At 38.2% G+C, this 26,404-nt stretch overlaps 1 protein-coding gene across 2 annotated transcripts; it reads left to right on the top strand.

Annotated features, from left to right (window-relative positions):
- The first annotated feature begins 18,249 nt into the window (after nucleotides 1–18,249).
- LOC144036317 (LIM/homeobox protein Lhx1-like) lies at nucleotides 18,250–24,936 on the top strand. 2 transcript variants are annotated; one of them, XM_077546851.1, is made up of 5 exons: nucleotides 18,250–18,807; nucleotides 19,531–19,748; nucleotides 20,236–20,513; nucleotides 20,840–20,996; nucleotides 22,807–24,936. In XM_077546851.1, exons 1-5 carry the CDS (start codon nucleotides 18,638–18,640, stop codon nucleotides 23,181–23,183), a joined length of 1,200 nt encoding a protein of 399 aa, XP_077402977.1. In that variant the 5' UTR covers nucleotides 18,250–18,637; the 3' UTR covers nucleotides 23,184–24,936. The 2 variants fall into 2 exon arrangements, with proteins under 2 accessions (XP_077402977.1, XP_077402976.1); XM_077546850.1 differs by having other exon boundaries at nucleotides 19,528–19,748; nucleotides 22,807–24,935.
- The last annotated feature ends 1,468 nt before the right edge of the window (nucleotides 24,937–26,404 follow it).

Below are 26,404 nucleotides of genomic sequence, written 5' to 3'. Positions count from 1 at the left end.
CTAACATGTTTTTTTTTTGATACTCTTAACATAAACGTGGGAAAAAATGGGAAACTAATAGAAATATGGCTGCTTCTTATAGTCATTGATGCAGTAATTTCATAATTTATAAAATTGCGTTAAAATTAAAAAATATGTACTGTACTATAAAAACATGTGATATTTATTTGTGTTGGTCATTTTTCTGCCACTAGATGGTATAAGTGCATTTGTAAGACGGCGACAGCTCCGTGCATTTTTCTTTTCATATTAAGAGCTATCTAATCTTTAACATGAAGTAACTTGTGAAATTCTGCAAATTTTTTAAATTGTAAAATACAACTTAACCCCAGTCTCCACAAACGTATGCATTATCATTCAATTTATTACTGCTAAATTTTGACATGGACATATCTGCTGCGTTGCGACTGGAATTCCCCCATTAATCGCGCGTTTCAAAATATTAGTGGTGTTAAAGGAGCTTTAAATTAACTCACTAATTTTAACACCCCTAGTGAAAGCATTCAATGTTTTTTTTTTATTTTTTATTATTGTAAGCAGGTGATAGCCCATTTCAGTAGATCATACACTTGTGCACTTCCACCATTTCTGCTTGCCGTTGTCATCTCACATGTAGCAAACATGAATTAACCCAAGATTGACTGACACTGAACTCTAACACGGGGAATGCAAGTTGAAATGGTTCCCCGTGCCCTATTCTTCTTTTTCCATCCTCTTCCCTCTCGCACTATTGCTTCTGGATGTTTTTTTTCTTTCCCCTCCCGACACTCGTCCTCGTCATTCACCTGTCGAGCAGACATCAGCTGTTCCATTTGCCTGACAGACAGGTGCAAGCAAAGTCTGATGGAGTAATTTACCGCCGATGTATAGAACGTGGCTGACGAGAGAAATGTCATCCATAGTGGTGGAGAATACTGCTGTGCTGCTGGATGGAGACAAAGGTGCATTTCCACATTCATCACAAGTCCTGACACATTGTCCCACTTCACCATTTTCGCTGTCAGTAATATGTCTCTCAGCTCGCTGGTACTTTAGATTCGCTACTTTCTTTCTAAAGTCTTTGCATATGCCGCGAGAAAAAAAAAAAAAGACATCATAAAATCATAAAACAGGTCTAAAGTTCAAAGAGTTTTGCTATTATAATTTTTTAGAATATGTTAGGCAGGTGTGTGCTTAAAAATTTTTCCAAAATAACAAAAAGGCAAACAAGGTACTAATTATCAAAAATGCTAACTCAACAAAGGTTCAAAATATGATGCAAAGTAACTAAACAAACACAAAGGAAGACGACTTGGACGTGAATCAATACAGCAAACAAACACCAACGAACAGACGAGCACGTAAATGAACCAGGAAACTTGACTTAAATACAGGCTAGTGATGAGACAACGAGAAACACCTGAGCAAGACGCAAGTGGCTGACGGAACAAGCACAGGTGGACACAAAAATCTAACGAGACAGACAAAAAGGGACAAAAGGAAAACATGGCAAAACTAAAACCGAATCAAAACCAAACCCACAAAACATGACTGGAAAAAAAAAATAGATAATTGAATTTTGATACAGCTCATCAGCAATCTGTGCAAGAGCCTGATAATGATCCTGATCATATGAATCAGGTGTGTTAGAGGACATGCAGGAAATGTTTTTAAAAGGAAAACTGAGACTAAATTCATCCCAATGATCCACTGATTTGATCAAAATCACATCAATGTATTGTCAAATAAAACCTAACAAAAGTGATTGGTTTACAATATTCATAGACTGTTGTACAGTACAAAAAAAAATACTTGTAAGTTGGTGCACTCTTATGTCAAGGTACCACTGTATTTGGAATTTAAGTTATGTGCTTGGAGGCTGATTATCACCCCTCCCTACTGCTGTATTGTGCACACACTCCTTATTATTCCAGTCTATTATTTACATATCTTAGAGTAGCTGGTCATGAGAATAGTGAAAGTAATGGAGTGTAAAACCTGTCTAATGCAAAGCCCAGGGTGAGTCATATCTTCCATCACAATGTATTTGCTTTACCAGAAGCAGATTTGACTGAGACTGGCTGGCAGTTAATACCATCATTACTGAATGCTTTGTGAGAACGTCGCCATTTACATGAGGAAGGCGATCATTCTGTATTAGTGGATCGTGCTTTGCCAGCCGTGGATTAAGTGTGGATCCAAAAGATTTTTTAATGACGGTAACAAAGGACCGTTCAGTATGCTTTGTTTTTGCAGAAATAGATGTGGGTGGAAATGATGGAAGGAAAATAGCAAATGCAATCACACAAATATTTCAAGGGATTAAGACAAGTCAAATGGAAATTAAAAAGGTATAAGCCTTTTATATTATGTTTGTGGGTGTTGAGGATGCGGGGGTAGACGTCTGTCAAACGAAGCATATGCGAAAATTACCAAAAGAAATCAAGATTTGAAGAAACACAGGGATACAAAACACTGAACTTGATAGAAAACATGACAAAACTAGTGACTTTCAAAACAATAGGGAGAGCAGTCACCAGATTTTCAAAATAAAAAAACGGACACTACAATTTCACTGAAAATCCAATATGTGATAAATCAAAATAACCAATTTAATCGCTAGCCAATCTTGTGACTGGTGGTTGTGATATTGCCATTGTTGTAGTTGCCAAGACCACTTTTTAAGGGTCTCTGTCTCGTCTTGGAATCAAAGGTATTTTTACTCGGTCTTGTCTTAGCCTCGGACAGAGCGGAGTCAGGACCGTGATCAAGTATTGTGCAACTTTTATCAGCACATTGAGAGGAAGCATAAATACAGATAAAGTTACCGTTAAATTTCCTACACTGGGAAAGTTAAAACACAAAAGACAATTAGCGAAAGTAAGCTCTTCTCCCTCACTCAATGTTGTTTTGCTAACGTTCAGGGCTAATGGCGGTCATTTTGTTATTTATTTTTTCTTGTGATATTTCTTTGATATAGAGGCTATACCGTCTTGGTCTTGTCTCGATCTCAACCTCTGCAAGCCTCGATAATGTGGTCTTAACTAAAACGCTAGAAATTGCTTTAACTAATGCTAAAGGTTATCTTGACTGACTACAAACATCAATGCACTCACCATTATCCAATCTTTTTTGCTCCGTCCCAATAGCTATTGGAACCTGCTGTGCCGTTTATCTTGGGTCCATCCCTAATTGTAATATTGAACATATGCCAGAAGAAAAGCTTGCGTTGAGTGTGACCGGTGACTGCAGTTTTAGGCTAGTAGCATGATTCTTAGACACTGAAACAGGAAGTAGTTCTAGTTGCGGTATCACGAAAACACTCCTGTTAGCGGTTAGCCGTCGTTTGAAGAAGCATATGAGTTGCTATGACAACTGTGTGCTTGACATACACTAGCTGCTTCTTCAGTTCTGATCTGCGATTCTTAGACACTGAAACAGGAAGTAGTTCTAGTTGCGGTTTTACGAAAACACTCCTACAGCATATGAGTTGTGAAAGAGGAATACAATTATTTTGTCCTCTTTGCGTGTTCCAAAAATGAAGATAGATTTAATGTAAGAAAAATACACCTTTGCAAAAATGATTTTTTAATCTTTCAGAGATCTCTGGACAGATAACAGCCTCTAATTCATCACTTAAACAGGTGGGATTCAGAGCGTCAAATGTAGCTCTTCTGCCTGTAGAATCGCTTCTTATAGTTAAAAGACCTCCTCTCTTTCATTTGTAGACAAAAACATACTCTTTGGTACTTTTCCGTGAGCAGATGGCGAAAACAGAGTCATGGGTGCGTGTTCAAAACAGATTCTGTTCTCATGGACCAAATGCGTTTTCGCACAAAACGCTGAGAAGGAACTTTTTTAGACTAAATAGTATGTCCCAGCTTAAGGTCAAATTATACCGAAATCAACACCATCTGCTCTGCACAGGACACAAAACATTTCGACAAGGTTAATACTGAAGAATTAAAATGTTAATAATGTGTAACAATGGTTAGTATATGAAATGGAGTATTAAAAATGTTATAATATCTATCAGTTGCTATGACAACTGTGTGCTTGACATACACTAGCTGCTTCTTCAGTTCTGATGTGCAATTCTTAGACACTGAAACAGGAAGTAGTTCTAGTTGCGGTATTACGAAAACACTCCTGTTAGCGGTTAGCCGTAGTTTGAAGAAGCATATGAGTTGCTATGACAACTGTGTACTTGACATACACTAGCTGCTTCTTCAGTTCTGATCTGTGATTCTTAGACACTGAAACAGGAAGTAGTTCTAGTTCCGGTATTACGAAAACACTCCTGTTAGCAGTTAGCCGTAGTTTGAAGAAGCATATGAGTTGCTATGACAACTGTGTGCTTGACATACACTAGCTGCTTCTTCAGTTCTGATGTGCAATTCTTAGACACTGAAACAGCAAGTAGTTCTAGTTGCGGTATTACGAAAACACTCCTGTTAGCGGTTAGCCGTAGTTTGAAAAAGCATATGAGTTGCTATGACAACTGTGTGCTTGACATACACTAGCTGCTTCTTCAGTTCTGATCTGCGATTGAATGTTCAAACACTGAGGAATTCAACACAGCCCTTCAGCGCTAATTTGCCTCTTGCCTCCAGACAGAGTGGATGAAGATGATCAATACATTACACAAACCTTCAAGCACAGGCCACAAGTCTTCAGTGAGTCAGTCCGAAATGACAATATTCAATGATTGTTCACCTCACCAACACTAAGAGGATCAGGCCAGCATGGTATTAATTCTTTGGGACACAGAGTAAAGGGAGAAATTGATCTCCGCACCTCCATTCCTTCAAAAAGGAAACCTTTGTTCAGCAGGAAGATCTATCTTTTCTGTCACCCACAATGGGGATGACCACAAGCGGGGAACGGAGGAATCCAGGCTTTTTTTGCTTGATCATCTCCTTCATCCTTGAACAGAAAAGGCACCAAGTAATGGTCTTGGCGAACGTCAAAGAGTGAGTGAATCAAACCTGACACGGCAATTGTAGAGACTCACTCCCCTCGGGGAGGGAATCCGGGGGTGACGCTGATCTTTGACCACTCTTGATCGAGGAGCACGGTGCACTTTCACTTTCACATCTTTCTGCATCTCTGGAGAGAAGAGCCAAACGATGTGGAGCGGCGAGACACTGTGGAGAGCTGATGAGCGGTCTGGCGATATTATCTGAGGTCACATGTGAAGAATCAATGATTCTCGCTCCTTCTGCTGCCCCAGCTCTGTGATTTGTGCTCGCACCCTATGGGAGCCAACAAGTCAGATGTGACAGCCTGCAAATAGCTTTATTGACACGGCAATGGTAACATCTGCGTTGATGAAGCAGTTTCAATAAACAGTTTGCATGGTAATGCTTCAGATGCCACATATTAGCATCGTGCTGGAAACGGACTTTTGTGATGTCACAGCAGTCTTGAAATGAAGCGGAAATGCAATATTGGGGATGCGGACTTGAGCCTGCAGAGATTTTAGGGGAGGGAGGCTTGAATAAAGAGCAGCAGGGGTGCCAAAGCTGCAGCCACAGACGTGTTTTGTCATGAGCATATGTCTTAGTCAAGAGTCACAGAGCGTTGGGACTGGCAGACGCTCAGGGTGAGATCAGCTGCTCCATTAGCACTGCACTCTGTACATTTCCCCCGACTCGCACCACCCACTCCCCTACGGACACGACACTCTCGTAGCTCAGTGGGTGAAGATGCGGATCCGATTCATGAAAGTCGTCTTTACGTCATCATGTGAAAATGTCATGTGTAATTCAGAGCATGTGTTTTTTACTCCTTGAGAAGAATTCTACAATTGCTCTTTCTCTTCGTTGATAAAAGGTGTGGAGAGATGATGTTTTTTCCAAAACAATGGCTTCCAGGTGACAAGAAAAATGTGGTTCCCAAGCATGTGGTTTAACTATTGCTACTGCAACTACCTATCTGACATGTTGCACTAAGGTAAGGCAGGCATTGACTTACGCAGTCTTCTGTATTTGGGTTTATTTTGATACGGAAATATAAAAATCTGCCCAAAGAAAGAAAGAAAGAAAGGAATGTCAAACACAGGCCATGTAAACGCACGCAAAAACCCAAATATGCTCTTATTTGGATTTTTTAAATACCAGTTTAAAACCCCTGACTTACCCATTTTCTAAACCGAATATTTATATAAATACTTGTCGGGGTACCTCAATTGAAGGGAACATTGGTTTGTACTTATATAGTGAGTCCTCGAGTTACGGTCGAGTTACGTTCCTACGCTGGCGATGTAACCCAAAATTCGACTTAAGTCGGAGTTCACCGTTAAAGTCGATATTTACATCAAAATACTTTGTACAGTCATTTAAAAAAAAACATATTTGCGCCATTTGCTTATTACATATTATACATGTGCATATTTGTTAGAGCCAGAACCAGCATTTCGTGTTACTGCATTCTTTGCTAACGGACGGCAAAGCGGAGCTAAATCAAACTTAAACACGGAAATGTGACGCGCCTGATGTCAAAGACACTTTTGGAGTGAGGAGGAAACCGACTACTGTAATTAGTGTGGTGAGTGACTTGAATATGTCTTATATTCTGTAGAATGTAAAAAACGGAAATTATGTCTGTGTGTTACAATTTAGATCATGATATGTACACGGGAGTAACTCGAATATTTCAGAAACCGGAATTTTGACCTTAACGCTAATATTGACTCCATCTTAAAACGTTGTCATTTTGAAAGACGGCACGAAATGATCAGTGCCAGCGTGCCCATATTTGGAAGTGCTACCAGGAGCAGAAATGGAGGATAGGCCACACCTTGACCAAGATATATCTCATTATTGTAAAAAGAAAGCTGATTTCAAGAAGAAGGACGAGGACATGAGCAGCTATTGTACTTTTAAATAAGACCAACAAAATAACTCCAAATCACTCCACTGCCAACTCTCGAATGTAACATTTTTAAATTTCGACGCTCCATTCCGTGGTCCCAGCCCCTCACCACATACACAATGAATAGGTTTGACAATGTTGCACTACTCCCGGCTAAATGAATTGTGAAAAGAGAATCAGGAAAAAAACACACTAAGATGGAATTGATGTCATTTATTTGGACCTAAAGTGCGCCAAAATGTTATGTTGCATCACTTTGCAGGTTTTTCATAATATATGCCGTTTGCTGACTCCATAATGCTTAGCCTACTCTGTTATCTACTAATAGTCTACAGTCATTTGAATTCAAATACTGCAACGTCTGAGAAGTTATTGTTGTAGAATAAACCTTTTCAACTGAATAGCGCAAAATAAGAGATCAATACAACTTAGACTCAGATTGATATTTATTAGAGGGAATTCAATTTAGCACTGAGTTAACTAGTTAGAAAAAAATGCTAAAGGCAATGAATGTAGATGCCTTTTTCTGCCTCAGGCTCTGTTGGGAGACATTTAAATATCTCACACAAAACAGAAGTGTGAATTTAATGTACACAATCTATGAAGCATAAAGGTTGCAGAATTAACATAAATGTCCGCCCTCCCCTCTCTGCCCCGTGGGCCGTTTATGCTGTCACGTATGAGATCCCTCAAACACAGCTTTAAAAGCAGTCCTCTCTCACTGTGGGTTTATTGACTGCCAGTAAAGTTGCAGTACATTGCAGAAGTGTTGAACTGTCAGTGGAAATATACGGCCTGGGTCCAGTGCCCAGGTGTGAAAAGGCGAACTGTTAAATTTGCCCATTTCTCTTGTAACGTGTGACAGGCTCAGCAGGTCTTTGCGGGTCTTTGCTGAAGGTGGAGTCCCCAGTATCAAATTGCTGGAGGAACATATTGAAAGATATTATAACATTTTTAATACCTAATTTCATATATCAACTATTGTTACGAAATATTTTGTGTCCTGTGCAGAGCAGATGGTGTTGATTTCGGTATAATATGACCTTAAACTGGGTCATATTATTTAGTCTAAAAAAAGTTCCTTCTCAGCGCTTTGTGCGAAAACACATTTCGGTCTTGAAAACAAAATTTGCTTTGAAATAACACACACACACACTCTTTACTTTCTTCATCAGTCACGGCCACCGTAAATTTGGTTCAACTTGTTTGTGAGATTTTGCTATGGGAAAATCCTTCAACTATAAAACACATTCTGTCTCAAAAACATCCACCTGACCTTGTTTACGCCATCTGCTCACGGAAAAGTACCAGAGAGTATGTTTAGTCTATAAATGAAAAGGAGGAGGTCTTTTTAACTATAAGAAGCTATTGTACACGTAGAAGAGCACATTTGACGCTCTGAAATCCCACGTTCTTTAAGTGATGAAATCGGAAGCTGTTGGAATGTCCAGAGATTCTCTGTTTTTTATTAAATCATTTTTGCAAAGGTGTATTTTTCTTGCATTAAACCTATCCTCATTTTTGGAACACGCAAAGAGGACAAAATTCCTTAAATTCCTTCAATATCAAAACAGCCAACAAAATCCACCCAAAAAACGAATTAACAATTATCAGTGTTGGGAACGATTGTAAACATAGTCGCTTAACGTGGTCAAATGAAAAAAAAAAAAAAACCTCTGGGGGAAGAATACAAGATAAAATTAGATAAAAAAAATTTAAAAAAGTTTCTTTTTCAGAAAATAATTTTGTTGCCATGTTTTTTTTAAAACGGTTCACACCTGAGCCTGTTCACATACATGCATTTTAGATTTGTATGTGCCCGTGAGGCTGGGGACGGGGGCCAGGGGGAGGACATAGCACTTCTAACGGCTTTTGGATGTAGATAAATGGCTTACAGATGGCCTCACTCAATATATTCAAATGAGATATAAAAGTAGGGGTGGCTACCAATGCATGCATGGTTCTTGTGTGATATGATTCAAATGCCAATTAGCCACTTTTTTTTTCTCTCCAAGCAATTCAAATTCTTATAATGAACCAGAAAAAAAATATTTGTATACTGTGGATCAAGACTGTTTCGCTCAGAGAAAAACATTCAAATTGATTTCGTATTTGCAATGAAAGAAGATAAACCTATAGTGTTTAAATTATGCATGTTACACTCAAGCTTAAGATAGAGAAAAACAAACTTAGCAACTTGTTTGACATAAGTATTTTGTTATTTTATATTATATAATTATATTAGGGTTAGGTTTTTGAAAACCATAACCCTATTTTTTTTTTATTATAAAAAGAGGCCTTTTCGGAAATATTAATACATTTTTACCATTATAAATTGTATATATAAAAAAAAAAAATCCCATGTATAATACGCACCCGTGTTTACATATATCACCCTCGAAAAGCTGGCACCCTTTATTACATTGGCCAATGATTTATTTACATTTTTTTCCCTGAGTGCCACAGATGATTATTTTTTAATAAATTGAGTATTTCTGGGCTCCAAACATGGCATCCTTTTCTTTGAATTGGCTCTTTTATTCTCTAATACAAGTGAGGGAAACAGCACAGGCTAATAATGCCTAATTTTTTTAACTTTTGCTTGAGGGCGACACCCTGGACTATAGTTGCAAACAACGTGAATCTAATCCTCAATTTGTTCATGATTTGTCATCCCTCCGCATTTAAGATTTTCTGTTTGGAATTAATAATGATTAAAAAATAAAATGGAAAAATGATACGGTAATACTAATATAGTATACAGTATATGTCAGGCCAGTAGTTGGTCTTGTCTCGTTGTATATCTTTGTTTATGTTTCACACACTCCCACATCAGATTTGAATTTGTCTTTGTGGCAATATTATAAGATTTAAAATGATGATATAATCAGCAGTCTACACTTTGCTGGAGAACCGCTCAATCATAAACAGTGCTACAGCCATTGTTGTTGTGCTTGTTTTGTTCTTAATGAAATGGCCAACATACAACCAGTCAAACGGCAAAAATTAATTCATGGATATTCACAATGAACGCTTCCACGGTTGGATTGCAATACCATTAATAAACTGCCCAACAATATGATTATTACCGGCTACATAATTGTCTTCATTCAGTCTTCTCAGTCCACAGACAATGTCCTGGAGGAGTTCTGAGCTACTAATGCATGCAACACTACATAGTACTATCAGCATAAATTGTATTTACCCACGTCTCACCTATAACACAAGGATGGAAAAGAAGCTCAAATGCGATTATGCACACGAAGAATTAATCCGGAGATGAGCGCAGGGTAATGTATGCTAATTATCTAACAGGATATTCTTACATAGCAATTAGCATATCTGGGAGGCCAGACAGGGATGGTAGGGCAGTCGGAAAGAGAGAGGGAAGGACACAGCTGCTGATAAGAAGTACAGCTTGTTTTTGTTTTTTTTAGGTGTTGTTTTTTATTTTTACATTTGATTTCAAATATGCCGCGCAGTCAAGCTATACTACAATTATAACAGTCAGTTTTTAACTTTCTCTCTTAGCATGAAGATCGCAGAGCATTATAGTGTATATAATATACTGTATACAGATTTATACAATATCCCTAATATATATATATATATTGCATGAAATTAATGGCAATTTTCTATTCTTACAATTTACCAAATTTTGTTAGCATACGATGTAGGTCCGATACTGCTTTTGTCCTTTTGCCACTATTATTGTAAGTGGTCATAAGATTGTAAATGGTCGGTATATGTTGCACGTACTTTTATTCCGGTAATTTATTGACATTTTCCAACAAAAGGAACCGGTTTGATTTTCTCCTCTGTCTGCCCTGCAAACCTCATTGCATAAAATGACCAGGAGCCACTGTATCAATTCTGATTTTGGTATTTAGGTGTAATCAGCCATGTAGAACACCAGCTTGCAAAAAAGCCTGGCCTTTTGTAAGACATCCATCTGTTTTGTGCATTGAGACAAGCCCAAAGAGCTGCCGCTGATAAAAGGGTGAGCATGAGAAGGCCCAGCTGAAAGGACAAGGGTGGGCGGCGGCATCGAGACGCAGTCTGTCTGTGACACTTGTGCGGTCCACTTGTATTCTCATGTTGAATCCATGACTCCCCTGCTTGCATACAACTCGGAGATCAGAGACTGACAGCTGCTGACACGGAGGAGAAGCAGGCCGGGGACGTGCGTATGACAGATGTACAAATTCATGCCGCCATGCACGATACCGCCCGTCTACCTCTCGCTCCCTTCATCTGTTTGGCTAATATTTTCCATCAACTCGCCAGTGTACATATCACACGTCGTCTGTGGCCTCTCAGCACGGGAGCGGATCGATTCATACAGTTGGCACGAGTGGACCTGAGCCAGAGTGGGAACAGATGATTTAGAAGTCTTCCTGAAAGACCGTCCTCAAGATGTTCGTGTGCCTGTAAACATTTTCATCCATTCATCCAAAAGTGTTTGATGGGATTGATGTCAGGGTTTGGGAGTGCTTTCACACAAAACTCCTCCAACTATGCCTCCGCACAATCAATCGCAGGGCACATTTTGTCAATCCTACTCAGATTTGTGGACACTTAAGAGTCTTGATTTAACCTACCATGCTTTATTTTGCAGCTCTGCAGACTTTGGTGATTTAACATGTCATGCCACAACCCGATAGGCGATAGAAAGAAGAGGCAGAGAAGGTCCCCAACTATTACTGCAGTCCCCAACAGTAATAGTTTCCCACACCTCAGAGAGAATATATGCCTAACAGTATTGTTTGCTTTGTGTGTGTTAAAGTAGTAGTTGTTTGAAGGTTGTAATTACTGTAATATACTGTACAGTAGATGCTCATTTTTGTTCACCCAGAGTTTCACATATACAGTATATTCACGCATGCATGTGAGAACAGGTGCAAAGGAATACTTCAAAGAATGTCGTTTAACTCATTCACTGCCATTGACAGCTATTGACTTGAAAAAAAATCATTCTAACTATTTCTATTAATTAAACTTTTTTTTGTTAACAAGAGTATGAAAAACTAGAATTTTTTTTGTACATTTAGAACAGATATAAAATTTGTGATTAATCGTGAGTTAACTAGTGAAGTCATGCAATTAATTACGATTACAAATGTTAATCGCCTGATGCCCCTAATTTTTAATTAAAAAGTTAAATTTTTAATAATCTTTTTTTTTAAGAAAGAATTATTAAAAAATTAGGGGCGCCAGGCGATTACAATTTTTAATCGTAATTAATCGGACGACTTCACTAGTTAACTCACGATTAATCACAAATTTGATATCTGTTCGAATAAAATAAAATAAAAATTCTAGGTTTTCATACTCTTGTTAACAAAAGTGGGGAAAATGCTAAACTAATAGAAATAGTTCAAATGAATTTTTTACGTCTATAGCCGTCAATGGCAGTGAATGAGTTAATAAGCTAACGTGATTAAAGAGTGCAGGATGATTAAAACTAGTTTTTAAAATGTTTTTAGATTACATTTTGGAATCACGGTTTTTCACTAATAGCCCTCTGACAGCATGAAACAAGACTCTCACATCAGATTGTGCTATTTCGTGGACTGCATGTATTTATAAAAAAAAAAAATCTGCCTCTTATTTATATGGGACAAACATTCACATTGTTGCATTTGTGGAAATTATATTTCAAATTGACCATTATTTGTTTGGGAGACAGGTGAGAGACCCAGTGAGAGACTTGTTATGTGTTCTATGGAAAAGCCTATTTTTCCCTGCTAGTAGAACCATATGTCTCCAGGGTCCAATCCCCCACTCTTTTATTCCCCCAAACACGAACACGCTCCTGAGCCCCACCCCCTCGGGCCAAGTGGGCCTCCCCTTTTCGCCGGCACTCCCGATAACTGACGGCAGCTGCATTGATGAGCACAATGTGTGCGCCAAGGCAGCTCAGCTGGCCTCTCTCCCCACTTGACACTGCTTTGACCCGAGCCGTGTGACTTGTCCACCCTGCAGGCTGCCGTGCCTCGCCTCTCGCAGTCTGGCTCCATATCTCTTGTCCCCACACACGCTGCTCGCAGGCAGGGCGCACCTCCAACAACGTGTGCATCCTCAGGTCAGCCGGGTCAATTAAATTCAAATTGAAGATAAATGATTTGTAAATCATGGAGATAAGGGCCTAATACAACATAGAGGGAGGATATGCTGCTGCTTTGCCTTTAGGCACATTGTTTGCAAAGAGATCAGGTCACTTTTCAAAAAAATAAAATAAAACAAATTTTGGATTTATTTTTAACGTCCTATTTATGTAATTTGCTTGTTTTTTAGTTGGCAGGATTACATAAAAAAAACTTTAAAAAACAGTCTCCATGAGGGAATGGCCCATGAAGTGATGGTAATCCTAATGAATTTTATCATTGGTAAAACTAGTTACAAAAATGAATATATATATTTTTTCAGCTGTAAATATTGTTCCACTGAAAGAATAATGAGTAAACTTCTTATTGATGACTGTTGACAATATTAAATGTTTCATCAAGAGTTAAAAACAAATATCCATACGATAAATATGCATTGCATCCACTGCCTTGTTCTTGTCTGATTGAAAAAAAAAAAACTTCCTCCACAATGCTTGCTTGTTGACTTTCTCTCTGACTCACAAATAAAGAGCATTAGTCTTAGCTCGTGGATTGATCCGTATTCTTTCATCGCGCTCACAAACTCCCATCTGTGCACAAGCAACATTGGCGTACGCACCATCAGTGTGAAAGGCTTGTGACAGCATCCCTGAGGGACTCATGACGCTGAGGAAGCTAAACAGAAGCTGATGGTGTGACAGAGCTAGGGGCAGGAGGGGACAGGGGAAACTAACCCCCCCACCCCCCCCACCCCGCCGCTGCCCTTTGGGTCCGCCCTGCCATTCTGCTCCTTTATAACTTTACAAAATAGCCTTTTAATTTGCTGTAACGTCTGGGGTGTCTGAATTGTGCCTGCATCAATCACCATCATCACCAAGAGGCTGAGGGCACTCTATCCCTTGGGCCCTTTCAGAGAACGGCCCCTCAGGCACATCACTCTCGTGGACCTCAGATGGGAGAGGGATCCCTTGGCCTCACTGTGCCTGAAACATGTCCACATTCGTGGAGTGCTGAGTAAGCGTTACAGTAATGGAGTAGTGGCTCAATAGTGGAGCATAAACAGCAAAAAAAAAAAAAAATCCTAAACCATGACAACATCCTGTCAATGCTCAGACCCAACAGTGTATGACATCAAATTGGTCTACATGGCTGTCTTCCCGGAAGGACGCCTCTTCTTAAGATGATATACAAGAAAGCCTGTGAACAGTTTGCTGAAGCAGACTAAGGACATGGATTATTATTTTTTTTATTTTTATTTTTTGAGAGAGCTCAGTATTGTTCATTCGGTAATTTTACCGATTCGACATGTCATCATCATTGCTCTCTCTCTCTTTTTTTTGTTTATTTAATTTTTTTATTTTGTATGTGCGTGTGTATGTGTGTGTGTACTCATTAATTCACCTAAAACCTATTAAAAATCCCATACCGTTCACCTAAACCGAATACTTCAGAATCCAGCTAGGGGGTTGTCAGGAGACCCGAGGAAGGATCAAAGAAAAGAAAGGAAAGGAAAGTGAAAGCGAAAGTGAAAGTGAAAAAAAGAGAGCTCAGTATTGTTCATTCGGTAATTTTACCGATTCGACATGTCATCATCATTGCTCTCTCTCTCTCTTTTTTTGTTTATTTATTTTTTTTTATTTTGTATGTGCGTGAGTATGTGTGTGTGTATGTGTGTGTGCATGTGTGCGTGCATGTGGGTGTGTACTCATTAATTCACCTAAAACCTATTCAAAATCATGTAAACCGAATACTTCAGAATCCAGCTAGGAGGTTGTCAGGAGACACGAGGAAGGATCAAAGAAAAGAAAGGAAAGTGAAATCCAGCACCGACCAGACATCACCTACTACCCACCGGGTTACCAACTAGAGTCTTTCCCCAAGGACATGGATTACAAGAACCATATCCGGTGGTCAATGTAATCACCGTGCAAAAATCTGAACAGCAATATCGAGCAAAGAGGAAAATGTGAGGCGCTATTTATTTTTTATATACATGGTGAGAGGAGACGGTGTCTAAATGTAGAGTTTGAAAAGGTTGACTTCACAAGTTTCAAGGATTATTAGGAGAATTCTTTTGGTGGAAGAGCCTTGTTGGGAATGCATCATCGTCGGGCATGATGGTAAGATATTTTTATACTGAATATTTTTTAGCCAATCAGCGCCGGATCCCGATGGATTGCCTACCCTCGAGTCAGACCTCCACTCATCCCCGTAAGTTCCTAGAAATGCGGCCCGGTCGAGAACGTTCCTGCAGCGGAGACACGCACATACAGGGCTGGCCCCGTAAATTTACCCCGAAGTTCCTGCGGTGTAAACGGGCCTTATTTAGTTCAGATAGTGTCAAGAGTCCATTCCGCTCTAAACTGGGCTGCTGGGCAGTATTTAAATATAATAATGACTCCAGACGAAACCCCAGGATGACCACTGCCTTGCAAAAGAGGCAAAGGGTGACGGTGATAGCCTGGTCAAGCATCTCTCCAGACCTAAACCCTATTGAACATCTTTGGGTATTGAAGGCGTAAATATCATTTGTAATCTTTTGCGTGTTCAAATAAATCAAAGATGAGATTCTTGTGAAGAGGGTCCTTGCAAGGATGATTTATTACAGAGATCTCCGGTCACACAATTGAATACCACCAAAAGAGTGTCATCCAAGAATGTGTGTCTCCCCCCATGAGACACAGCCCTTTATTACAATCAGAGTTTGTACAGAAAACGCCTCTTCTCCTCCCATCAAATTCGAAAAACAGATTACATTCTCACAGTATGCTATATTTATCTTTATTATTATTCTTTATTTATATTTATCTTTCACGTGAGAACAAAACAGAATCTCAATATGCCAACTTGCACTTTCTCAAGAAGGACAAGGGAAAGGGAATTTAGACGTAACAAGATAACAGATAGGTTAAGGTCGAGTTATATTGAGTATAACCTTATTTCACCTGCTCTACACATCTATAACTAAATTCAAAATGGTTAAAATATAAAATAAAGAATTAAAAATGTTAACAATGTTAACAGTATCTTTATACGGAAAGTGGAGGGGTGTAAGGTCTTGAATATCCGCCAGCTCCGTGACGTCGTCATGGAGGAGTGGAAGTGGATTGCAGTGGAGAGTCAAGCCGGTGCTGGAAAATAATGTCGGCCACGCAAAATACCGACATGCATGACTTTTGGATTGATGTGCATATCATACGGAGATCATAAAATCCAAGCTGAACTGCCTGACATGTCTTAAATATAAAGCATCATACAGTTTGTGGCTTATTATTTACCCTCTTACCAACGTTTTCGTCATTTTCACCAATCAGCTTGAACCCTTTTTTAATTAGCCTTTTCTAATTAATTTTGTTTTTATTTATTCATATAAATGGTCCCAGTGGGTGGGCTCATCATATTGTTAAGGCCAATTAGCAGCAATTAACAAACACTAATGACATGCCCTCAACCTCCTTCCAAAACAAAAAGTGTGCACCATGCCAGATTCCGGCGCTTGTGGAAGACCTCTTGTGTGATGCAGAGGTGGGGGGGTGGGGAGTGGGGGGTCCGCACACTGGGCAGAGTGGCTCATCAACACCTGCATCGGAGAAGCCAAAGCCAGAGGGAGACACTTATTCACACTCACACTTGGAATGCCATCATGATAATTGCTTTATACCTCCTGCTTGAGTCATTGTCACTAAAGTGACACTGGTTTTAGGATTGTTTGTGTAGTGACTACAAATAGTGTTTGTACATTTTAAAAAACACAAGCTCACATTATTATTATTTTAAATCCTACAATCGAGTTGTAAATTGGCTGCCTTCAAACAAGTAGAGAAGGAATTAAACCTCATACGTGACCATACTTGGAGTCCAGCCAATCGCGCAAAACGTCTGAAAATGTTCAAATGAAAAGGGTTCTGCGAGCAATTATTTATGCATGTAACACTTAAAGAGTTATATTTAACACCGTGACAAAATGTATTTGGTCCTTATCAGAATCTGTGTTAAAGTAACTCTTTACGCAGTGTTACAATTTCTGGTCAAATAAAATCAACACTGCACAGTGTTAATACAATTTAACACTACAGGTTAAATAAATAGAGAGTAAACATGACTCCCACCAGTGTTGATTATTTACTATGGTAAAAAAATTTTTTTTTTTATAATAATTACTTAACCAATCCACAAACACTCTTTAACACCGCATTGAGTAATAAAAGATTAACACTGCAGACTCAAATAACTCATGCTGCTTTGTATTAATATATTTTGGTGTAAAATATTGTACTGCAATACACAATAGGCACGGAATATATTTTTGTTGTTACCTGAAAAACCTTTTAAAAAAAATGGATCCAACCCATATGAATGTTTATGCCAAAAAAAATATAGATTATTTTATGTCAAAGAAAAGTGTCAAGTGTAAAATTATTTTGCCAACTATGTACATTTATCACTGAGCTTCCTCAAGTGGATCTGCCGGTAGGCCTATGTGCTGTGAAATCTACACATCAGTCAATTTAATATAAAAATAAAAAAAACACACACACACACATCTGTGGACTGAGAACTACAAAGCTGACTTTGCTCTGCAATGTGATGCTTCTTTCAAGAATTTCAGAAGATCCACAATCGTGAATGAGCAGAGCTCCATCCTCTGTGCACCATCTTAGTGTGAAAACATCTCAAATACAGCCTATATGGTCAGAGATTATGAATGTTAATCAGCTTTGTCCTTTGAAACCAAATGAAGACTAATGGAAGGACCAAATGTGTGTGTGGGAAGCACAACGGCGGTACTAATGATGTCACACAGCCCAGTCTTTTGAGAAAAGTCATCATATGGTCATCGTGTATGCCATGAATTCAATATATTAAGGATTAATACTTGCAAAAAAAAAAGTTGACCAAAATTTGAGAATGCAAATACAATTATATGATTTGTTAGCGCCACTTGAGATGTTATATTTGATCAACTCAAATTCACACTACTGTCATATTTTTGTTATCAGCTATTTTAATTTGTGTTCACTTTATTCAAATAATAAAATTAAATAAATAAAAGTGTGGGCCTATATGTGCAATAATATATGCATTATGGCAAAGCATTTAACTTTTAATGTCATTTAATATACAGTACTTGGTGCTTCCCCTGGAAGGGTGAAAGTTAAAATGTCTTTTGATTGGCTTTCGTCCTCGTGATGTCACCTATTTATCGCCATGTGATTGGCTGTTCGCTGCAGGGAGCTCATTAGTGCGCCTCTCTATACTGACATTACAACAGAGGGAAAATGGGACTCAAATGGCAAGGTTGGACACACTGACAGAACCTTTCGTTATTTTTCACTATTCTTGACGCCATCCAGGATGTACTGAGAGGCGGGCGTGGGCTTGATGTTGACTAGATTTGCTCTAAATTCTGACATCATCTTGATTGGCCCACTGTTTTTTCGTGTTTATGCCAGAAATGTTGTCTACCCGTCTTTTTTCATTAGGTGACCTGTTTGGAGCTGTTGGTCTTGCGTGGATTCTTTTGACATGTTTGGATAATCTTTGTCATTATTCACATTGACTTGGATGCACGGGGATCCCTGGATAAGAACGCCGAGGCGACGGGGAGCCTGGAATACATCCCCAAAGCACTGTGTTGTAAAAATATATTTATTTACCGGAATTCACTCTGCACGATGATTCATTGCGCCAACTGCGAAAAACCAATTGTAGACCGGTTCTTGCTCAAAGTTCTGGACCGACCGTGGCACGTTCAGTGCGTGCAGTGCTGCGAATGCAAGTGCACTTTGACAGAAAAGTGTTTTTCACGGGAAGGCAGACTCTACTGCAAAAATGACTTCTTTAGGTAAGAGTCTTGTATTAAACGAGACCACTGTTTATTTTTTTATCTATCTATCTATCTATCTATCTATCTATCTATCTATCTATCTATCTATCTATCTATCTATCTATCTATCTATCTATCTATCTGAGAGGTAAAGTGTGATGAACAGGAAAAGGAGGAAATATCTAAGTAATAATAATAATAATATCAATAATAATAATATCAATAATAATGCCGGATGTAAGCCAAGGTTCATGTAATATAAGATGAATCACCAATCTAAGAATAAGAAAAAAAATAGGCTATTGGATGTAAGATGATTTAAAAACATTTTTTTTTTTTAAAGAAAAATTATCGACATAACCAACATGCCAAATGTAAATATTTTCATGCATAGTATAGTATATGTTTTTGTGGCAAATGGCATTAGTTGCATATAGGCCTATTTATTTTTCTCTTTATTTAATTTGAATTAGAATACAATAGTATACACCACGTCGTTTTCTTTTCTTTTTTGAAGTAATGTAAAGGACTTATATAATAATAATAATAATAATAATAATAATAATAATAATAATAATAATCATGATGATAATAATAATAATAATAATAATAATGATGATGATGATAATAATAATAATAATAATAATAATAATAATAATAATAATAATAATAATAATAATAATAATAATCCGTGTTGTATGCCGCACACGAATAGCTGCTCTTTCTTGCCTGCCACAGGAGATTTGGGACCAAGTGCGGCGGTTGCTCCCAGGGGATTCTGCCCAGCGATCTTGTCCGCAGGGCCAAGAGCAAAGTGTTCCACCTCAACTGTTTCACTTGCGTGATGTGCAACAAGCAGTTGTCCACCGGCGAGGAGCTCTACATCCTGGACGAGTTCAAGTTCGTTTGCAAGGAGGACTACCACAACAACAACGGCAAAGACACCATTCACCTCTCAGGTTGGAATTATTATTATTATTATTATTAGTAGTAGTAGTAGTAGTAGTAGTAGTAGTAGTAGTATTATTGGGCCTATTACGATTTAGTATTCAATATCAAAATATTTTTCTCACTCGTATATTTTGCTCAGTTCTTCGTTAATTTAAATTTTCATTCGCTTTTTTTATTATGTCAAGTCAAACTGGAGCGTAATTTCAACTCACAAGGTTGTTTACCTTTAAATTGGGTATACGCAATGACACCACTCACTTAACGGTGGCAACAACAACAAAAACATATTGCAGTATTGGATTTGAAATTGGACATTCCACTTTATTACACTCTAAATCACGGGTGCATTCGCTGCTTCTGTAAAATATTGTGCCCTCTTGCATTTAAAAACAAAACAAAATACAAACCTCCCGACCTGACTAAAACCATCACGTGACAAAGTCCCCTTTAAAGGAGTTAGCTAAAGTGGAGCATGTCTTTCCGGTCAATTGGCAGTGACGACGTGCAGCGAGCCCAGTTTATCCCCGGACTCCCAGGACCTGCAACAGGACGACTGCAAGGACTCGGAAGCGGGCCATTTGTCGGACAAAGACGTTTGCCCGAACGAGAATGACGAGCAGGGCGCGGTGGGGAAGAGACGCGGGCCTCGGACCACCATCAAGGCCAAACAGCTGGAGACGCTGAAAGCGGCTTTCGCGGCCACGCCGAAGCCCACCAGGCACATCCGAGAGCAACTGTCGCGGGAGACCGGTCTTAACATGAGAGTCATCCAGGTAAATAAATGCGCCATATTCGGAAAACGTCCAATTCAACGTGGAGTTTTGTGTGCGCAAATTGTCCCTTTTTACGCACGCGATTGTCAATGGAATTAATGCGTGCAGTGAGCTGAGCATCAACAAGAAATAAAATGGAACGTTTTCCTGAAACTCTGTGTTGTATTTACATGTATACCACCTTACAGATTTTTTTTTAAATTAATAATATTTACCTCTTTTAACGCAATCAATTGCGCAACAAAGCGCACTCCCTCGATTGTTTTATTTAACGCATAATGAAATATAATTTGAATGCATTTGCGCCACCTTGTTTTTACCCAAAGGTCTGGTTCCAAAACCGGAGGTCCAAAGAGAGACGCATGAAGCAATTGAGTGCGCTGAGTGCCAGGAGACACATGTTCTTTCGCAGCCCGAGAAGGATGCGAGCTTTGGGGGAGCGGGTGGACACTGCCGAGCTTGGACATTTCTCCTACTATGGAGGTCAGAAAAAAAAAAAATCATTGTGATGCATGTTACTATGCTTTTTCAAATTCCAGATTTGCACAATTAAATTTAGGACAATTATTTTGTGTTTTTACAAAGATGATTTAAAAAAAGTTAATGTTGCAAATCTGGAATATTAAAAAAAAAGCATAGTCACATGCATCATAAAGAAATCCATCCATCCATCCATTTTCTTATAATTGTCCTAATTTCTGATTGACACCGCCAGTATATTATGGTAATCTGACAATATATTGTTTCACTGTGTTCCTATTGTGGACACCTACATTTTCTAAGATTAGAAATATTCATTTAACCAGTATTTTGACCCTAACTTGTCCATAACAATAATTGCAGTGTTTCAAAAGAATCTCTAATAATTAGCCAACATGTGCATTTTTGGAATTGGGTTATTCAATGTGATGGCCAACTACTGTTTGATTTTATTACTAGTCTGAAGTTGTCAAGCAAAAGTTTCATTGCTTTGGTTTTTAAGGGTGTCCAAAGTTTTTCCTCCGAGAGCCGTATACACAAAAATGGAAAAATGCAAAGGCCACTTTGATATATATTTTTTTGATTTATCAAAGACAATAAAATCAGTCAATCAAGCAATTACATTTTGTTTATAAATTACAGGTTTTTTTTTTTGTATGTTTTTGAAAAACTACTACCTGAACAACTTTCTATAGCAAAATACTTTAAGATTGCACCAGAAAATATCCAAAATAGCAAAATGCCATCTCTATGTTCAGAACAAAATCAGGACAAACTGTCCTAAATTGACTATTATTAAAGCAATTACTTGGGAATTCTTCATGTTCACAATTTGAAGGTCGACACAGAACAGAAAGTGGACGAAAACATTTTTGCTTGTAAAAATTAATTATCTTAATGGTTAGTAATTCATTACAATTAATTGCTTCTATATCACAGTGTTATGAAGAGAATCATTGTTACTAGTTTACTGGTTGATTTGCATATTTGCATATTTACAAAAAACTCTACAGTAATAAAATAAATTTATTCATAGCAAGTGTCATTTTTAGCATATGCCACAGGCTTGCTTAAAATTGGACGATGGGCCACAAATGGCCCCCGGGCCATAGTTTGGACACCCCTTGTAAATTAGTTCATTTGCATCTTTGCATATTGACAAAAGCTATACAGTAAAAAATATATATATATTAGCAGCAAATATTGTTTTAAGTACATGCCGTGGGCCGCTTAAATATGGTTGGGGGGGCGACAAATTGACCCAAGGCCATAGTTTGGACACCTCTTGTAAATAGTTAATTTGCATTTTTGCATATTTACAAAAGATCTACAATACATTAAAAAAAAAATTATAAGCCGCAAATGTCATTTTTAGTATATGCCAAGGTCTGCTTAAAAATGGACGGCGGGCCACAAATGGCCCCCAGGCCATAGTTTGGACACCCACTTGTAAATTAGTTAATTTGCCTCTTTGTATACTGACAAAAGCGCTACAGTATATAAAACAAATGTATTAGTAACAAATGTCGTTTTTCATATATGCCGCTTAAAAATGCATGGTGGGCCACAAATGGCCCCCAGACCATTTTTTTGGGACATCACTTGTACATTTCATATTTATGAAAGCTAAACAATTTATGAAACAAATTTATTAGCAGCAACCGTCATTTATTGTTTCTCCCGTGGGCCGCTTAAAAATGGATGGTGGGCCACATATGGCCCCCAAGCCATCGTTTGGACACCGATGTATTCGACTGTTCACTATTCTATTTTCACACAATTCATGTATTATGTTCCTTTTCAACAAATCCAGATTATCCTGGTGAATATTACGGCCCAGGCGGGAATTATGAATACTACCAAGGCCCGCCCCCATCCCAGGCCCAGACACCAGCAGACTTGGGTTTCGTACCCTCAGCGATCCCCGCCGGGACCCCCTTAGGGGCCATCGAGCACCGCCACCCGGGGCACCACTGCCCGGGAGAGGTCCAGTGTTACCCCGACGCGGTGCCGCACCACCCGGTTAACTCTCCCAGCCCGGAGCCCAACGGACCGGGTTCGATGCACAGCATCACCGGCGACATGTGCGGACCCGGCACCCCTTTCACCGTCATCGCCCTCGGCGACAACGGGTACACCAACCAACTGTCGCAGCCCTCGTCCGAGGTGAGCGAAGGGACTGTGTGGTAACGATGGGCGTTGGTTTTGAAGGCAAATCATTTATTTATTTATTTATTTATTTATTCAAATGGGACTCACGAGTACTAAGTGCTGGAGCAATAAATGCATACATACTGTTTTTTTGTGTGGTTTTTTTTAACACCATACATAGTTTTTCAAAGATCAATATGTAGGCTATGCATGTAAGTTCATCCATCCATGGTCTTTTTCTGCTGATCCTCAACTTTCAGTATTAAAAAGCAGCTCTCTCCAGCTAATGGTGAATACAAGGTTTTAGATTGTGATTGTCAAGTTTGTTGCATTTGACCAAAAAGCTCTCTCAGGACTGTGTAAGCTTTGCTTTTCAAATGTCATTTGTCAGCTGTGTCGAAACAGGTTTGCCTTCAAAAGGACGTCGGAGAGAACGCATTTGTATAGAAACTGATCGCGCTTTATGAAGACGATCGATGAGTTCAAACTTATAAATAAAGAGTATTAGCGAAGGGCGGTCAACTGTTTTACTTTGAGCCCTGTAGCACACTATATTGTAATAATGTCATGAAAATGTAATGCCTGCAAAATTTACAATTTTTTTTAACCAATATTGTAATATTTTATTATATTATTACATATTTTATAAAAAAAAATAATCCCATAAAACATGACAGAAAATTTGATATATATGTTTATGTAGAATTTTGGAATGAAAATGTTGTGTTTTGAGAATCTGAGACTATTAATATTTTCACAGGAATTGGAGTGTTAAAATGTTGGTGTTAAATATTTCAGAGTTGATTTCAACACCAAGTAGGCTATATTTTTAAAAACCCTCTGGATGGTATTTTGACCCGTTTTGGGCTTTTTGATGGTTCTGAGTAGTCTATTTCAAAATAAAATACCACCCACGGGTTTTTAACACTGTCTTATTTAAATGGAGATCAATGTTGGAGTTATTTGACAAAGTTGATTCATTTAGTGTTAAACCAACTCTGCAGAGAGTTCATTAACATAAGCTCCGCCTACTTGATTAGAACTGCTCAGCCGCAAAGACATCTAGGGTATGATTATAATACATATGACAGTAATAATTTAATAAGGTATTACATTATCGGTAAAAATGTTAGGATTTTATCAAATACATTGTTGGCGAAATAATTTTATTATCGGGTTTTATTCCATTTTTAATCAAGTTAAGTGCAAATTTTCAGGCATTATAATATTTTTAGGACATGTTTACAATATAGGGTGCTACAAGCCCCAGTATTTAAATACAACTGTATAAAACCTGATTGATTGTGGAAATGGATTCCAGAGATAAACCAAACCTCTGTAGCTACATGTTTGTGCTCGCTGTGCTAGTTTGTAATTGGAAACACAACCAGCACAACTCGCTAAGTTGTGGCTAAATATTGATGATGTCTACAGTAAAAAAAAACAAAAAAAAACACAAAGCAAATAACAAAACACACCTAAGACACACTTGTATGCATAATGCCAGCAGTAGCTAATGTTTGTAATGAGATGATTGTTTAAATAAGGCTGAGACTGATGTTTCTGACCATTCACTGTATGATAAAAAAAAAAAAAAAAACATTAAAAAAAACATTCTGATTGTTATTTGTAGATATTGACTTTGGACAAATATGAGCTTCATCCATTCAAAGACCAACTGGAATCCCTTGCAGTAAATATGTCAACATGTTTTGGAAATAGTTTTGTATGTTTTAATGTGTTATTTAAAATATTAAGTCAAATAAAAAACGATGTGGGCTGGATTGAATAGAAATATTGTTTTTACTAGGTTCTGACGACATCTTGATTGCTGGACTTTATTTTGGAAAGTTGATAAGGAAACGTGCATGGACAGAAAGTGAGTCAGCAAGTTTTTTTTTTGGGGGGGGGGTGATTTTTATTTGTAACACTAAGTTTAACCCTAATACAGTACTTCTCAATGATTTTTTTTTTTTATTCCCCCAGTGCGGTGAAACAATACGAGTCAAATTATTTTATTATTCTAAAATACTGTATGAAAAGCTAACCTTTGTTTACCTTGCCTAAAATGTCAGTGAGAGGAACCCTGAACGCTTCCACAAACAATTTATATTTGCCAGCCTGCCTATTTTTCTTCGGACAGTAAACCACATGAATCTTAAAACGATAGCAAACAATGGAAGTCACACAGGAAATGTCGGCAGCACCATTTTCTCCATGTGTAATTAATTCATGTTTGCACATACTGTCAAATATTTGCTTCGGTTTTGTAGAACGTTTGCGACCACAATGTGGGGAAAAAAAGCATTTTCCAAAACAAAACAAAAAAACTCTTTTTGCAGCTCATCAGATCTGAAGGTTGATTTTGAAGTGTGTTTCTAGCTCACAAAAGTGATGGGACATTGTGATTTCCTAGGAATGTTTTCAAGGTAATCGTAAAATGTAAACACTTGCATAGATTTATAGGTCATGCGTATTGAGATTAGTCAGTCATCAGTGCATCAATTGCAAAGTTTATTTTCATTTCCTTAAATGCTTTAAGTGTTTTTTTTTTTATTGTTGTCTTCACCTTTACATTGACTTGAAAGCTAAACTCTTCAACCAAGTCAAACTTGCTAACAAGATCATCGATTCCAATAATCTCGAGCAGAGTCTACAAGCATTGTGACCACACAGAAAGAATGAGCAAAAAAAATAAATAAAAATTATCAAGTTGATCAAAGCGGCACTGCGAGTCACTTTTATCTGTGATATTTATTGCCGTAGAATATTGGCGCTCACTGAATTTTTTTCCCCCCCTGTTATTTTTACGATGCTCAACTGCAAAGAGCAACTCAAACATGATGCCAGCCGGCATGAAAAATGGGATTGGCTCATTGAAAGAGAAACGTTCATTGTGATAGGTTAACTGTGAGAGGTTAACTGTGAGGTGTATATTTAATCATATTTAATCGTATGACAGTGCATTAAAATATGTCTTTGTGAAACTGCTACAAGGCAAAAAAAAAAAAAAAGTCGGGATCACTGATCTTGAGCATGTTGATTGACGGACCATTGTATCACAACAATATATAAAAACCCAAGAGTATTGTTTAAAACACATATCGCTTGAAGTTACGGCATGAAGAAGTATTCAATCTGCGTAATCGATGGAAACTGTTGCTGCTTAGTGTGGCGGCACATGAAAAACAAACAAAAAAGAGAGCCACGACCTGAGACTCAGACCTCATCGTAAGAGAGCGCTTGCAAACATATCGCGG

The sequence above is a fragment of the Vanacampus margaritifer genome, chromosome 16 (genome assembly GCF_051991255.1).
Source record: "Vanacampus margaritifer isolate UIUO_Vmar chromosome 16, RoL_Vmar_1.0, whole genome shotgun sequence".
In the NCBI taxonomy this organism is placed as follows: domain Eukaryota; kingdom Metazoa; phylum Chordata; class Actinopteri; order Syngnathiformes; family Syngnathidae; genus Vanacampus; species Vanacampus margaritifer.
The sequence above is the reverse complement of the archived record's forward strand: the minus strand, read 5'-3'. Positions and strand labels throughout refer to the sequence as shown.

What these genes read in the sequence shown, in the direction of transcription:
- LOC144036317 (XM_077546850.1), top strand. Translation starts at nt 18,638, where the DNA reads ATGATTCATTGCGCCAACTGCGAAAAACCAATTGTAGACCGGTTCTTG. An exon ending in TTAACATGAGAGTCATCCAG is followed by an intron (nt 20,514 to 20,839) that starts GTAAATAAATGC and finishes TTTTACCCAAAG; the next exon opens with GTCTGGTTCCAAAACCGGAG. An exon ending in ACATTTCTCCTACTATGGAG is followed by an intron (nt 20,997 to 22,806) that starts GTCAGAAAAAAA and finishes CAACAAATCCAG; the next exon opens with ATTATCCTGGTGAATATTAC.